Source organism: Alligator sinensis, unplaced genomic scaffold (assembly GCF_000455745.1).
Source record: "Alligator sinensis unplaced genomic scaffold, ASM45574v1 scaffold143_1, whole genome shotgun sequence".
NCBI lineage: Eukaryota > Metazoa > Chordata > Crocodylia > Alligatoridae > Alligator > Alligator sinensis.
In genome coordinates this window covers 1,091,551-1,105,941 of record NW_005842156.1, presented here as the reverse complement: position 1 = coordinate 1,105,941, position 14,391 = coordinate 1,091,551, and the positions used below count along the sequence as shown (strand labels likewise).

The following is a 14,391-nucleotide window of genomic DNA, read 5'->3' as shown; positions in this document are numbered from 1 at the left end:
GTTTTGAGTTTGTTTCTAAGCCCTTTGTTTTGCTTCAATTTTGCTGTTTCGCGCTCAAAATGAGTCAAAACAGTGTTGAATCGAAACAGCCAGTGAAATTTCGCACAGCCCTATTAATCACATCTTAAGTGTAACTTCTGCCAGAGGCCTCATAGTAATTCTTTAGATACTAGATTAGTGGTTTGAAGTACCATAGACTTCAAGGTCTGGCATGTTTGTGCATGAAGAGAAAACTGAAAAAGCAGTTTACTTCAGAGAGGAGATGAATAAGAAGAGGTGTGCTAGAGCACTGTTCCTCAACTAGGGTGCTGTGGCATCCAGGGGTACTGTGAGATCATTTTAAGTGTGCTGTGCAGTATGGGCATTGTTAGGTATACAAACACCTGCACGTTATTCACATAATAAACCCAGAGGCCTATGGGCAAGGCATATGGTCTGTGGTGCCACAAACTGCACATGTGGAATGTTAAAACATGCCCTGCACTGCAGATTTGCAGCATAGGGACAAAACTTGCTACTGCTGGGTAGCAAAAAAAACCAACAAAAACCCCAGGAAAAAAATGTGGTGCAGAGCACGCTACAATAGTGTGTGCCAGAACAAATGGAAGCCTGGTCCTCCAAAGAAATGCTCTGGCTGCTGACCAGAGCATCTCTATGCTCCAGTTGTGCCCCAGGTGCTCCAGCATGCTGGGAGCCAGAAGGAGCTGGGCAAGGGTAGTTTGCTTACAGCGGGGCAATTTGCAGGGGCATATGATGAAATTTGTGCCGCTACGATTTGTGCCACTGCAAGTGCATGCCCCTGCTTGTCTGGATGCAGCCAGCGTTTTCCAATAAGAATTCACAGAGTTAAAAACATGTTGATCTGTTGTGGTCTTTCTGGGTATTTAAAAAGGAAGAATTTTTGTATTCTTTTTCCATGGTCAAAAAAAGAGTCAAAAGCTGGCATTTTTTGAGGGGTGTCTTGAGTTTATCGAGAGGTGCCTTAAATCTGACAAGACTGAGAACTACTGTGTTGGAGGTGTATACAATAAGAACTGGCCTAGCCAAGACAGTGTACCTTTCCACTGGTTTTTAAATTTGCTGCCTTTCAGTTTCATTGACTAGTTCCTTTTACTTTATTACACAAGTGAAGGTGAACAGAAGATGTGATTGGTCTTGAATACTCCCTATAGAACTTCAGGTCTACATTAGATCCTGTCTTTGGTTACCTCCCAGTGCATCTGTGTATGTTCATCTTTCTCCAAATTACAGCTCTGCATATAGGACAATATAGCTCTGCATATTGAATTTAGCCTAAATACGGAAGGATTGAATTTCCACTGTAGGTTTCAGTGTAGATATTTGTATGTGTTTCTTCATTGGATTGGATATGAATCATACATGAATACACAGCAAAAGGGAAAAAAAAGAGAAAAGAATGGAAGTATGAAAAGGCTTAACAAACTGCTTTTGGTTAAAGAATGAATGAAGAGCCTCTAACTTGAAGTTGACTGACAAGTGTTTCTCTGAAGGATAGTGTCAGTAATTTCAGGTTTCTTCAGCTTCCAAAACCATTGTGCTGAAGGGGTCTTAAATCACCACCTGCTCCTACTTGGCAGAGTTTCATACGGCCTTATGTGACATTCAGTAGCGTCTGTTCACTGCCTGAGTGATGCACTGATGTTTACTACAATTCTCAGGTGGTCTTTAAGCTTCACCTTCACTTAAATAACCATGCAGTCACTGGGCTATGTTCTTCTTTCTCTTACAAGTGTGAATCTTCAGTAATTCCACTAAAGAAGAGGGAATCATCTTTATGTAAATAGAAGTGTAAATAGAAGGGGACTTTGCCCACTGTCTGAGAGGATACAAAATAATTGTATCAAATAATACATGTGCTGTATTGAACTCAGTTGTACCACAATTAGCTTTGGTAGCCTATAGCTTTTTTAATAGCATGACATTTTATTTTTAATACTGAGTAAAAGCTGAATATTTCACAGTTTAAAGGTATTTTTCTTAATTTGAAATTTGTTCCTAAATCTTTTGCTTTTAATACAATTGTTTCATGTTGCTTTACTCTAATAGCAAGTCACAGTCTTTTGCACAGGTAGTTTACTTACTCTATGCCATGGAAAAAGGTCTTCTCTATTTTGGCATAAGTGGGTTGTAAACCCTAGACACCTGGTCAGGAATCTGTTACAAGAGGTTACTTGGTAGACAGCTGTGGAATAAGAAGCAGCAACAACAGTAGTAGTAGTATAAGAACTGACAATGGTAGTAAGTCTAGAAGTAGCCTCTGGAACAGTAATACATATATTTTCCAGAGGGAGATATTTTGATCTGTGGTCATAATTCATTAGTGCAATGATGATTTGGAATATAGTAGATTTATTTGCTTTTTGCCCTAGTTCCTTTCTTGAACACCTAATAATTGAAACGGGCATTTACCATTTTTTTGAAAAGTCAAAATTTCATACATTTAAAAAAAATGTTCCTAGATTCCTTTTGTATGTATTCCTGTGTGATCCATGGAGTCCACACTTGTATCTTTCTATTCTACATTTTCATTGAAGTGTGAGGGGTAAAAATATACAATAAAAGCAAAGCAATTCACCTATATACTTTCCTTTTAGTAATTTTTAAATATGACTTTAAAGAGTAAATTTTTCCTTATTTTATTGTTTAAGTACCATATTTTTCAGGATTTTGTTTTTCTGAAATAAGTACCTGGTTTTAACAACCTCTGTCAGGGTAAATCAGATTTTTTACAGAAAATAGCTCATTAGCATTCATTTTTGGCAGTTTTTGACTGATTCATGAACTACCTTGCCATTTTTAAGATGTACTTAACTAAAAAGAAAATCTTCTGTAAAATAATATTGTCCATAATTATTACTACTTCAGTGAATCCTGGCATCCCCTAAATAATGGTAATAAACAAGAAAACTCTCCTTACCTTCTAATAGCCTCCTATTATTACTGTTCTCGTGGTTCCATACTCTTAGGTTGCATTGCAGTTTAATAGAAATAGCTCTGTTGGATTCAAGTGACTGATCATGTGAGTAACTACTACTTGGTATGACTACTTGTTCCCTAAATTAATAGTTAAGTTGAAGATTCAATTACCTTTCTTATTTTCATTAAAACTTTGAATGCAGAATCTTATAAAGACTTTAGAAACTGCTTTTTGTGAAATATATTTAATGGGCATATTCTTGGGGTTGTGATTTGGAGTTACTTTTGACATTATTTTTATGACTCAATCACAGTAATTTTTCTTTTTTTTTTATTCTTTAAACATACTTTTAGATCCTGAACACCTCTATCAATGGATTCTGTAATCAGGTGTATCCTGCATGCTTTCTTCTCTTAATGGGCAGAATTTCTTTTGATCACAGTTGAAAAACATGCCATTTAGAACTTCAGTGAGAAATGCCTTTGAACCTGCAGATTACTCTCACTTCTTTCTTACCCATAATTTATTTTCAAATGGAGGACATTGTGTTTTTACTAAATAAACAATCACTTTGTGCTAACCACTTAGATACTAAGAGAACATAACACAATGTTATGTGAAGGGTTAGCTTGTTTTGCTTTTTGTTAAACTATATCAAAACTGCAGCTTTCAGAGCAGTAAGTAAACATGGAAGATTACATTTGAAAAGACTAATGCCATAATTAAATGAATTATAATAGGTCTGCTGATGAATTGTATAAATGGGTATTGGTATAGCACTTACCATATATAGTTCTGAAAGATTTGAGCTACAGCTTTGCAAAATACTTAAGAGTAGAAAAAGACTGCTTGCTTTGAAGGTATTCTGTTAATATTCAGTTTTAGCTTTTCATACAATATGAGGGTTGCTGTTTATAAAGTTTTCCAGACAGTTTAATCAATGTTATCTCACTTTATACCAACCTAAGGATATGTTTAAATGTAATAATTTAGCGAAAGAAAGGCAAAAGCAAATTATGTATATGTTAGACAAAGCTTAAGAATTTTAACTGGCTAGTTATTTGCAGATAATAATATACAGTGGAATGATTTTACATGCTGCTTGCTTATAAGCATTTTTTTTCCATTTAGAAACTAGAAACTCTCTGGATCTTGATTAAACTCTGCATGGTAGTTTATTTTTCAGATGGGTACTTTTAGGATACTTGTAGTTTTGGATGACACTAATGCAGTAAATATGTATACAAATTAAGTTTTATTTCCAGTGATAGTTCTAATCAATGAATTAATACATAGATGTTGTATTTACTAGGACTTTTAAAAAGTATAACTGCTAATCTTATGAGGAAATGTTGCTTAGAAGGGCAAAATTCAGCAAGAGAGCCTGGGATTCCAGCGTGAACGTGTACATTCCTTCAGGGCATTTTTGCAAGGGAGGTTGTTGTGTTTTAAAGGTAGTTGATAAGAGACCTGCACCACCAACCCCAGACCTGCACCACCAACCACCATCATACATTAGTCCACAGAAGGTATTTGGGTGTACATACTCCTGTACCACTCTGTACCACCATTTATCCAAGTGAAATTTTTGACCATTTGCAGGATACATTATAAATCAGGATGTTACTACCAGACAATCAGATTTGAACATTCCTTGCATAAAGTAATTTGCCTGTATCCATTAGGAATACATCACTTAACTGTGTTTATGTGACAGTATTGATATGCCTAGTTTTACATGAAATTTAGGGTAGCATATTATTTTTGTCATAATTCAAAATCAGGTGGCTGTGCTTTATCTTTACTGAAGATATCTCTTGGACAAGACACTTAGGATAATTGAAATAGGTTATTTTATCACTTGGTTATTCATTAAAGTAGGATATTGCTTTTTTTCAGTTGTTTTTGGAGTTGGTCTTTGCAGCTGCCTCTGCTCTTTTAGTAGTCCTTATACTAGGGTGCTGACCAAGGGCATGTGAAATAGAATATTGTTGAACCTAATTATATCTCCTTATTTTGGAAAACTGGAAAAATGTTCATTCCCTCTCATTTTACTGGATTACAGCAAATAGTCCCAAACTGTGTATTTTACTCTCTAAGGGTGTAGGGAGATGTCTGTAGACATAACCAGTAAGGGTCTGATCCTGGTGCCTTTACACAGGATAACAAGGACTGCTGCAACAGTATTTTAGTTCACTGACGTCTTAATTGGGGTGGGCAGGGGCTTTTAGAGTCTGATTGACAGCAGATCAGCTTTGGATCAGCCACAAAGTCTTAAAGTATCTAGCAGTCTATGCTTCTAAGATGTTAATTATCAATCTATTTCCTCATATCTCACTGAGTATGACTTCAGCTAGTATGACTTAATTTAAAAAAAATTTGGATCTCTGTTTTGAGACTAGATAACAGCACATGACAGGTAAAATGAAATTCCCATAGCAGCTAAGTGAATTAGTTTGACTTTTAAAAAAATATCCTCAGGGACTACAGGAAAGACTTATGTTTAGAAATTATATGGGAAGTCATTCTTCACTTTCATTTAAGTCTCTATAACCTCAATAATCAGACAATGAACTTCTGGTTTCCATGTGTGGAAACTTTTTCCTGACTAGGCCCTCCCCATTTTTCCTGACTTCCCCATTTTATCTGACTATTCTGTGTAAAAATTATAAATGTTACCATCTCCTAGGCTAGACAGGAACAACCTGCTGGTTTTTTTTTAAAATCTGTATCAGATCTGTTGTCATTTACATTGAGATAATCACGGAAATTCATTGGGCTTGTAATTGAAATTCAATCAATTTTTTTTATCTGAAAAAAGGAATGTTTAAATATTTTTTTTCTAACTATGTCCTACATAAATTGTGGTTGTTGACAGCAATGATTTTCAGTATTTATTTGATGTAATGGTTTTGCCTATTGTATTACTTGCTCACAGGGTGTGAGAGTGGTCAGTTTCGCTGTGGGAATGGCCGCTGCATTCCGGCAGAATGGAGGTGTGATGGTGCAAGGGACTGTTCTGATGATACAGATGAAGCTGGCTGCCGTAAGTAGAATCCTTATAGAGCTAATTCAAAGCATCGTCTCTCTTTTTAAAGTATTCAGAGCGCTCAGATCCCAAAGCGCTCATCTTATATTGTGTCTCAATGGCTCTTCCCTAAGGGTGGCTGGGTGGGTACCAGCTATGGACTGTAAGGTCATTTATAAATGTGCTCCAGGAGGCGGGAGAGGTGCTTTAATTAGTGCAGCTCCGAGAGTGTCATGTATACCAGTAAACAAGCTTTAGTTTAAAGTGCCACCACCTCCATCTTCCAGTGCAGGGACACTGGTACGTGTGTCTCTGGAGTCACCCTGCCACCATTTTTCAGTGCAGGGATACTCATACAAGTGATGCTGGAGTGCAGTAATTACCACACTCCAGCACTGTACTGTGGATTATCACACTCTGATGTGCTGTAATTACAGCATGTCAGAGCAGCCTTCCTGCAAGTGTATAGGGGCCCTAATTATTGATTCATGTCTCTTGAATTCTGTGGTGCTGGTAGCATGGAAATCAGAATAAGAGAAGTGAACCTGGGTTCACAGAAACTAGTGCTCTCTCTCTAGATCTTATTTAGTTAGTCTATAAAGGTATATATCTACTAGGGCTGTGCAAAGCTTCAGTCCCTGATTTGATTCGGTGGAGATTTGGCCCGATTCAGTGGCTGAATCTCCAATCCAAATTGAATCAGAGGACCCTTTAATCTCTCCGAATAGATTCGGAACCCTCTGAATCGATTCGGAGAGATTTGGACAGATTTGGTGATTCGGACGTAGATTTAAATTTTTTTTCTACATACCTCTAGGTAGTAGGGCCTCTAAACACTGCAGTACTGGGGCAAATGCAGTGTCCCACAGAAGCACAGGGGGCTCCCCAGCGTGCTCACCAGCAGACCCAGAGTAGACCAGAAGTGATTCCGGTCCACTTCCTGGTCCACCAGGGAGCGCACAGGGGGGGCCTCCCCGCGCTCTCCTGGCTCGGTGACTGGTGCCTCCTGGGTCTGGGGGGGCACCCAGGGTCCCCCTGTGGCCAATCACTGATCCGAGGGGAAAAAGGGGGGGAGGGCAGCATGCTTCCTAGCAGACCTGGAGAGCCCCCTGTGCTCCTGTGGGATGCTGCATCCACCCCAGCACCGCAACAATCATGAGCTGCACTGCTACCTCAAGGTATGTAGAAAAAAACTTTTAAAGCTATGTCTATGTCTGAACTGCTGATTCACCGAATCAGCATTGAATCTTCAGATTCGGATTCGGCTGAATTGAATCAGGGACTGTGATCCGCATCAACGGATTGAATGACTATCCCCGATTCGAGCCGAATCTGAATTGAATAGGGCCTGTTTTGCACAGCTCTAATATCTACCCTGTCTTCCAATTAAAATATTGCCAGATTTCTAACTCTCCCCTTGAAAGAGATTTAGATCACATGTGGCACTTTTTTCCAGTATCCAGGGCCATCTGTCTTAGCCAAAGCATTCTTTCTGATGTCAGTAAACTGGATGCTAGATATGTTCAGAGATCATTTATCAGTGCAATAAACTCAAATACTGTGCATATGCAAACGCTACAGTGGTAATATAATACAGGACCTTTGGTACCCAAAGCATCAAGCTGCAGTCTTTTGAATTTGAGAAACTTCACTAGCTGTGAAGAGTCGCTAGAGGGCAACATAAACATTTGCATTATGTGCTGTATCAGCTCAGAAAGGTTCTGTCAGTTTTCACCTAAATGCTAAAAATGTTACAAACATGAAAAAACATTTTCAGAAGCTCTTTTTAGAAGCCCATCTACATTTTGCCATATAAATGCTAGTGCTTTTCTGTTTCAGAAGGCTCTGGAGCAGTTAATCCATTCTTTATTTAAGTTAGTTTTTGTACCTTGTCAGCTGATTTGGTGTGAAATGGCTAAGCCATATTGGTTCCTCCCATATTGGACCAATTTTTTTAGTTTGACCCTTGTAATACTTGGAGGGAAGTGGTTCTTATAGCTGGAAAGGCTAAATTTCTGATAAATAGCTGAGCCAACTTCAGAGCCAGAAAAGTCCTGGATGAAAAATGCCTTGCATTAGACATAACTGCCATTTTGCTATAGTGAGCTGTTTTTCCTGCAATACTTGCTTCTGAATTGAGTAATTCCCATTAGAAAGGAGTGATTGTTGCAACTGAACAAAATCCCCATTGACCTTAATGAGGGTTTCTGTTTTCTTCTTCTTACCTATTGGTATTAAAGTAAAAGGTGGAAGGTGAAAATGAATCTGCTGAGGTTTGTTTGATTGATCTTTTGTTTTTAATGTTACTTACATATTATAATACAAATATATTTTATTAGACCAACTAAATAGTTGGAAAAATTGTTCTTTTCCAACTATTTAGTTGGTCTAATAAAAATATTCCATTTACCCAAAGAGTCTTGTCTGCCTATGTCCTTAGACCATCACGGCTACAACGAACAACCTAATACAAATACTAAGTAGATATATTAAAGTAACAGAGAGTTCTTGAGACAGAAGAAAAAAGGAATATTTCTGATGGGCACACACTTTTAACATTGCCTGTTATGTGCCATTAGTTTTGTCCTTTTAATTTCCTTGGACTTAATTTAATAATTTACTCTTCATTTTGTGCTGGAAATATTCAACACAATTTCATTTAGTATCTTTAAATGATTTGCTTGTGTAGTGATATACTCCATCCTTTCCATTCTATGGCTCAGGGTATTGGGTTGCAGTGCTTTTAATCTGGTAGAAGGTTAAAGACATGATCTCAGTGAGAAAGTCATTAGAAGCTCTATATAAATCAATTGGACTGTGATGAACTAGTGATTCTAACCATAAGTTTTAATTAGGAATTGTGTAAATTGTATCAGAATAAGGTTCAGACTCTCAATTTAGGTTATTTCTGTACTCCATTTTATCTTATTTTCTTTTCTATCTCTCTGGCTGTATACACACATTCAAATAATCTGGGAAAATTCTCCCAGGTTTGTTCTCATGGTAGAAAAACTTACCCAGAACCACGTGTACAGACATTCAAATACAGAGGCCCTGAAGAGTGGAGAGCTTGTAGTGCTGACACTGTGCAGCCAGGGGTGGGGGCTCTGTACATACATTTCAATATGCTCTGCAGTCTCCCTTATTCTTCTTGGTAACAGACGACATCAGTAGATATGGCAGCCCGGATTGGCTAACCCAGATGACCAATGATCAGCCTATATTGGCAGCATGTACAGACATTCGCTCTCCCAGGAGAAACTTTCTTTAAGTGAATTAACCTAAGTTCTGCCTACGTTATTTTTCTCTTGGAGTGGCCATTTTTAGTCTGGGAGAAAAAAGCCTGAGTATCTGTATACTCATGATTTTTCCTGGGCCTAGGTGACCCGTAAGTACTGACAGTGCGGGGGCACAACTTTGCACCACTACCAGTGCTGCCGGGCATTAGGTCCATCCAGGTTACAGCCCCATGCCCTGTTGTTGGTGCAGAACTCATGTTGTTACTACCAACCCCACTGCTGCCAGCCAGGCTGCAGCCCTGTGCTCTACTGTAAGCGCAGAAATGTGGGGGGGCACATGTCTCCCTGTGTCCCCCCCCAGTGCATCACCAATGCTTGTGGAAGAGCAGCAACTCTCCCAGGAGAAACTGAATGTTTGTACAAGGCCTCTTTTGAGTAGCTACCTGTAAAGAGCACAAAAAATCAGGGCCTGTAAACTAGGCTGTTTCAACTCCTTCTCTACTTTTGGTTAGTTTGGAAGAGCAGTTCTCATTAACTCCAGAAATGCAGGACTTACCTAAAACTATAATCTCCTTGTTCCTTTTCCTTGGCTTCTGGGTGTTGCAGATACTTAGTTAGTGATGTAATTAGCAATTGTTTCACATTTATATGAAGTGAATACTATTTTAAATTTAGTCTTAGTTTTTAAAAGTTTCCCAAGCAAATGTTTTGAAATAACTATCAGTTTGTTTGTTTATATTAGCACAACCTACCTGTGAGGAAAATCAATTTCAGTGTAAAACTGATGGAGAGTGTATCCCACAGTCATGGGTCTGTGATGATGAAGAAGACTGCGAAGATGCTTCCGATGAACATCAACAATGCCGTAAGTATTTATATGTTTATGTTGTATTTTTATACTGGTTGTGCGAAAGAGTTCACTGTGTTCAAACATATTGAAAACTCACACAGATAAACAAAGCTACTGCAAGTATAGTGATCCTGTATCAGAGCAGTCTTTCTAAAGAACAGCTGTTGGAAACTGAATGCACTTAAATCTGAAATAAACAGAATATAGGCAAATAAATGTGAATAGGCATTTCTAAATCTTAAAATGTCAAAATCATCTTGAAGTTGTTGGTATTGCAGGTAAAGAAATGAAAATGGATGCATATTAACCACAAAGAAATAGGAAACATGCTATCAACTGCCCCACCAAAAAAAAAAAGGAAAAGAAAAAAAAAGAAAGTTTATATCATTTACTTAAAATGGATGACGAGAAGTCAAACACTTCTCAGTCAACTTCAAGTAAGAGCCTCTTCATTCATTCTTTAACCAAAGTTATATTTATCAATCTCAGAACCAATAAAACAAAAGTGTACAGTTTTCCCTTCATAATGGCTGAAATCTATAAAAGGCAAAGTGAACAACCCTCAGGTAAAAGAGAGTTATTAAGGGAATGTAAGGAAATCTTTAGAGAGAGTCAAGTGTCACTTCTGGTGACACTCTTTAACAAGATACTAGACAGACCTAGATTCAATAATGAACTGAACAGTTATCTCTCCTAGTCAGATCCTCAAAAGTTCTGGTGTCTGGAATAGCTTTGTGTGCATTATCATTCAGATAATTAACACTGAGACACCATTCCTGTTAATACTTCCCATAGAAAGTAAAATATCTTGATGGTATTATACGTGTTAATCACATGAGAGTTACAGTTTGTAAACAGAAGTATTTAACATTTCTTTGCTGCTTTAATGCAAAAATAATTTGAAAGTATAACTATAATAGATATAGAGCAGGATCTTTTCAATATTGATGGTAAGCTATTAAACACTCTAGCTAGGTGACTGAATAACTGGACTTTGTAATTTGTACATATTAGTTAGATTTTGTCATAGTGACAAACAGTGATTTCAGAAGACTGCCACAAATTGGGCCAAGTTTCATCCTTGGTTGCATTTCAAAAGAAGAAAGAGAATATATAGTGGGTACTTTTACCCAGGGGGTGGCAGCCTTTGGGCCATGAGCTGGATCCAGCCCACAAAGGTATTGGATCTAATCCATGAAGGTCTGATCTGGTCCACATTTTATTAAGTGTCATTTGATATGGACTGTGTTTTGCTAATGGCTTGTCAGTCGCCTCTGATACCTCAGCCAGTTCCTCTGACCTGTGTAGAAGGGGCTGCTGTTCTTCACTGCAGCTTCTGCTCATGGTCGCTGGAGAGGATTGGTGGCTCATGGTGCTGGCTGGGTTGCAAGATGCAGCCTGTGTTAGTAAAATGTTGCTGACCGCTGCCTTTACCATCAAAAATGACCACTGGTTGAATAAGGGAGGGATTTATTTATTTTCCCTTTTAAACAGGTGGCTTTTGGGTCTAAATGTTAACTTATCCGTCAAACTGTTTAATTGTCCCTACAGCTCAGTTACACCATTACTAACTACAGTAGAGTCTTAAAGGTTTAACTTTTATCAGAACTTTTATCAGACAAGGCACATCATCTTAGATCTTCATTTCCGTCCTTACTACAGAGGGGAACAAAACTGAGCTCCCTCTTGGCAAATACTAGTTATGTATCTGCTATGGGAACAGTAAATGTAAAAGATAACCGCTCTAGATAAGCATTTGAACTGGGTCACTTTCATTTGCCTTAGTTCTATGGGTGCTCATTAATTGTGGGCATCTTTGAAGGCGGCCCTGAGCTGTACAGTAGAATCCTGGTGGTTCTGCTACTTTGGAGTCACTTACGCATTTATTTTTGTTAATTAAGAGCACTTTTTGTTGTTCCCTTTTAAAATGATCTGGAGCCCTTTTGGTGGTATTTCTTTTCTTTAAAACATTGTTTTTGAAACCTTGTTCCTGGGAGTTAACCAGAAACAACCCTGAAAGACATAGAGAAGTGAAATGAATGGGGTGAAATTAAATTTGCTGTACTTATTTCTTCTAGTTGGGTTACTGCAACAATATCAAAGCTTGTGCTGGGAGCACTAGTACAGGCACAGATTAAGATCCCAGTTATAATCAAGGGTGATAACTAGGCTGAATGTTTGTTTAATCTATAGCAAGATATTGATGGCAGTAAGGGAGATCAAGATATTAATAAGTTCACCCTTAGATGATTTTCTCACATCCCAAATTAATTTGTCTTGAAATAGTAAAGGACAGGACTTAGTTCAGATAAACAAGCATTCTTATAAATTGCTGCTAGCTACTGTAGCTATTGTTCCTAGGTCAGAGGGGCCTGCACAGCAATTCTTGATGGTTTAGTGGTTATTAATATAGAAACAGTTCACCAATGAAAAATTTGGTTGTAGTTAAAAAAGCAATTTCCAAATTTATCTTCTACTTTAAATTCTGCTCCATTTGTGTGGTAGCAATCTAAGTGAGTTATTTTTAATACTTAACATGTTTGGGTAATAGAACAAATAAACTATAGTTAAAGCTAAGTGGGATCCTATCATTTAAAGTCTTTAACATTGCTTTGTATAGCAGAAAGTATGAATTTAAATCTTAGAGGTAGAATAAATATAATCATGACATCCTCTTCTGATGTTACATTTCTTTTATATATGCTCTCTCGGGTGTTTCTGGTACTTGCTCCTTCAAAGAGAAATGAAAGGTGTTCTTCATTCTTAGGGCAAAATATTAGTTTCATTGTAGATCTAAGTTAAATAAATAATAAATTATAGGTTAATTAAATGGTGAAAGTTAATATGTCCCAATCATCTTGAGAAAGAAGCTATGGATAGGAACAGAGTGACATTTTTTTGCAGCATGTTTTGCCTCAGGGTTCAGTTGTTATTTTTTTATAGATATAAATGCTATATGCATCCAACTTCTCCTCCCTGTGAGAAGTCTGTCATCTGTCAGCAAGGAGGGGAAATTTTGAGGTGAACCAGAAGAGGGTCCATGGGAACCACGATTTAGATCCAGTGATCCCAAACTCCAGATATGTGGCTGTGTGTTAGGAAAAGCCCAACTATAAGTCCTGCTTCCTGGTTGGCAGGGTGACATTTATTTTTGCCTGGTGCACAAAAGTCAAGTAATAAAATATCATATATTTATGCAAAAAACTGGGTAATAAAAAACCAAATGTGAATGTCAGGGGAGAGGAAAAGTAGTTTGCTGTATGCCTCTCTCTGCTTGGTGAAAACCTAAACACTTTGGCTGCATCTACTCATGTGCTTTACTTGGGAGTAGGTTAATTAGCTGTGGAGTAAAGCATTAGCATCTATATGTGCTATTGGTATTAGTTTGCAGTAAACTAATATATGCTGCATAAGATAGTAGTGTCTCCAATAGTACTATCTTATGCTGGCATAATTAAAGTTTAAACACATGTGTAGATACCAGCCATGGGCACAAATTCTGCCCAGTCAGCCTGGGTCTATACTCCTGCGTGATGCATAGCTATATGGCTCTGCACTTTCAGCACCCTTATGCCCCAGCTAGCCCCTCTGCCACCCGACACCACCACCTAGAACTTGGGGCAGACACCCCGTGCCTCCTGCCAGCTTGGGCCTGCTCCACCCTGGCTCAGATTGCTGCTGTCCTGGGTGTACATGTAGACACTGCACGTGGGAGTAGTTTACTCTTGCTCAAACTGCTCTGGAGTTTATTGCTTTGCATTAATTGCATGTCCAGATTCACCCTTTGTCTCTTTCTTATAGCGGGGAGGACATGCTCAAGTCAGCAGTTCACATGCTCCAATGGACAGTGTATCCCAAGTGGGTACAGGTGTGATCGAGTTAAAGACTGCTCTGATGGAACAGATGAGAGAGGCTGCCGTAAGTCATTTAAATCTTTACACTAGATCTGATTTCATCCCATCCCTTTTTTGACTTTTTAATCAAATTGTAAGATTAAAGAGCTTGTTGATGGACAGAAGTGACCACAATATGCTGCTTGTTATCAGAATTTCATTGCAGATTCTTTCATGGATTAGAGCTGATGCTCTGATACAAGTCCATTATTGTGGGATATATTAAGTCTATAGTGTTGCCATGTGGTCAGGAGATTTTTTTGTTTGCCCAAGTCTCAAGAATAAGATTCTATTTAAACATTTTTTTTAAACTTTGGAAAATATAAAAGACTATTTTTAGAGTTGAGTCTTTGCAGTGTTGTCATTGCAATCAGAAACTTTGAGTATGTATCCAAAAGCAGAATTTGGCCCTAAATTTTTTACATTTCCTTTTTATTTCTAAG

General features: G+C 38.0%; 1 protein-coding gene across 5 annotated transcripts in view; it reads left to right on the top strand.

The window, feature by feature from the left end:
* Positions 1-14,391, top strand: part of LRP2 (LDL receptor related protein 2) — a 208,573-nt gene that overhangs the window by 19,297 nt on the left and 174,885 nt on the right. For 4 of the 5 annotated variants that reach the window (XM_025206453.1, XM_025206452.1, XM_025206451.1 and 1 more), the window contains exons 2-4: positions 5,877-5,984; positions 9,948-10,070; positions 13,857-13,973. In XM_025206453.1, the coding sequence (XP_025062238.1) occupies positions 5,877-5,984; positions 9,948-10,070; positions 13,857-13,973 (348 nt within the window). Of the gene's footprint in view, positions 1-5,876; positions 5,985-9,947; positions 10,071-10,333; positions 10,493-13,856; positions 13,974-14,391 lie in introns of those variants that run through there. The other variant, XM_025206454.1, reaches the window with a different exon arrangement.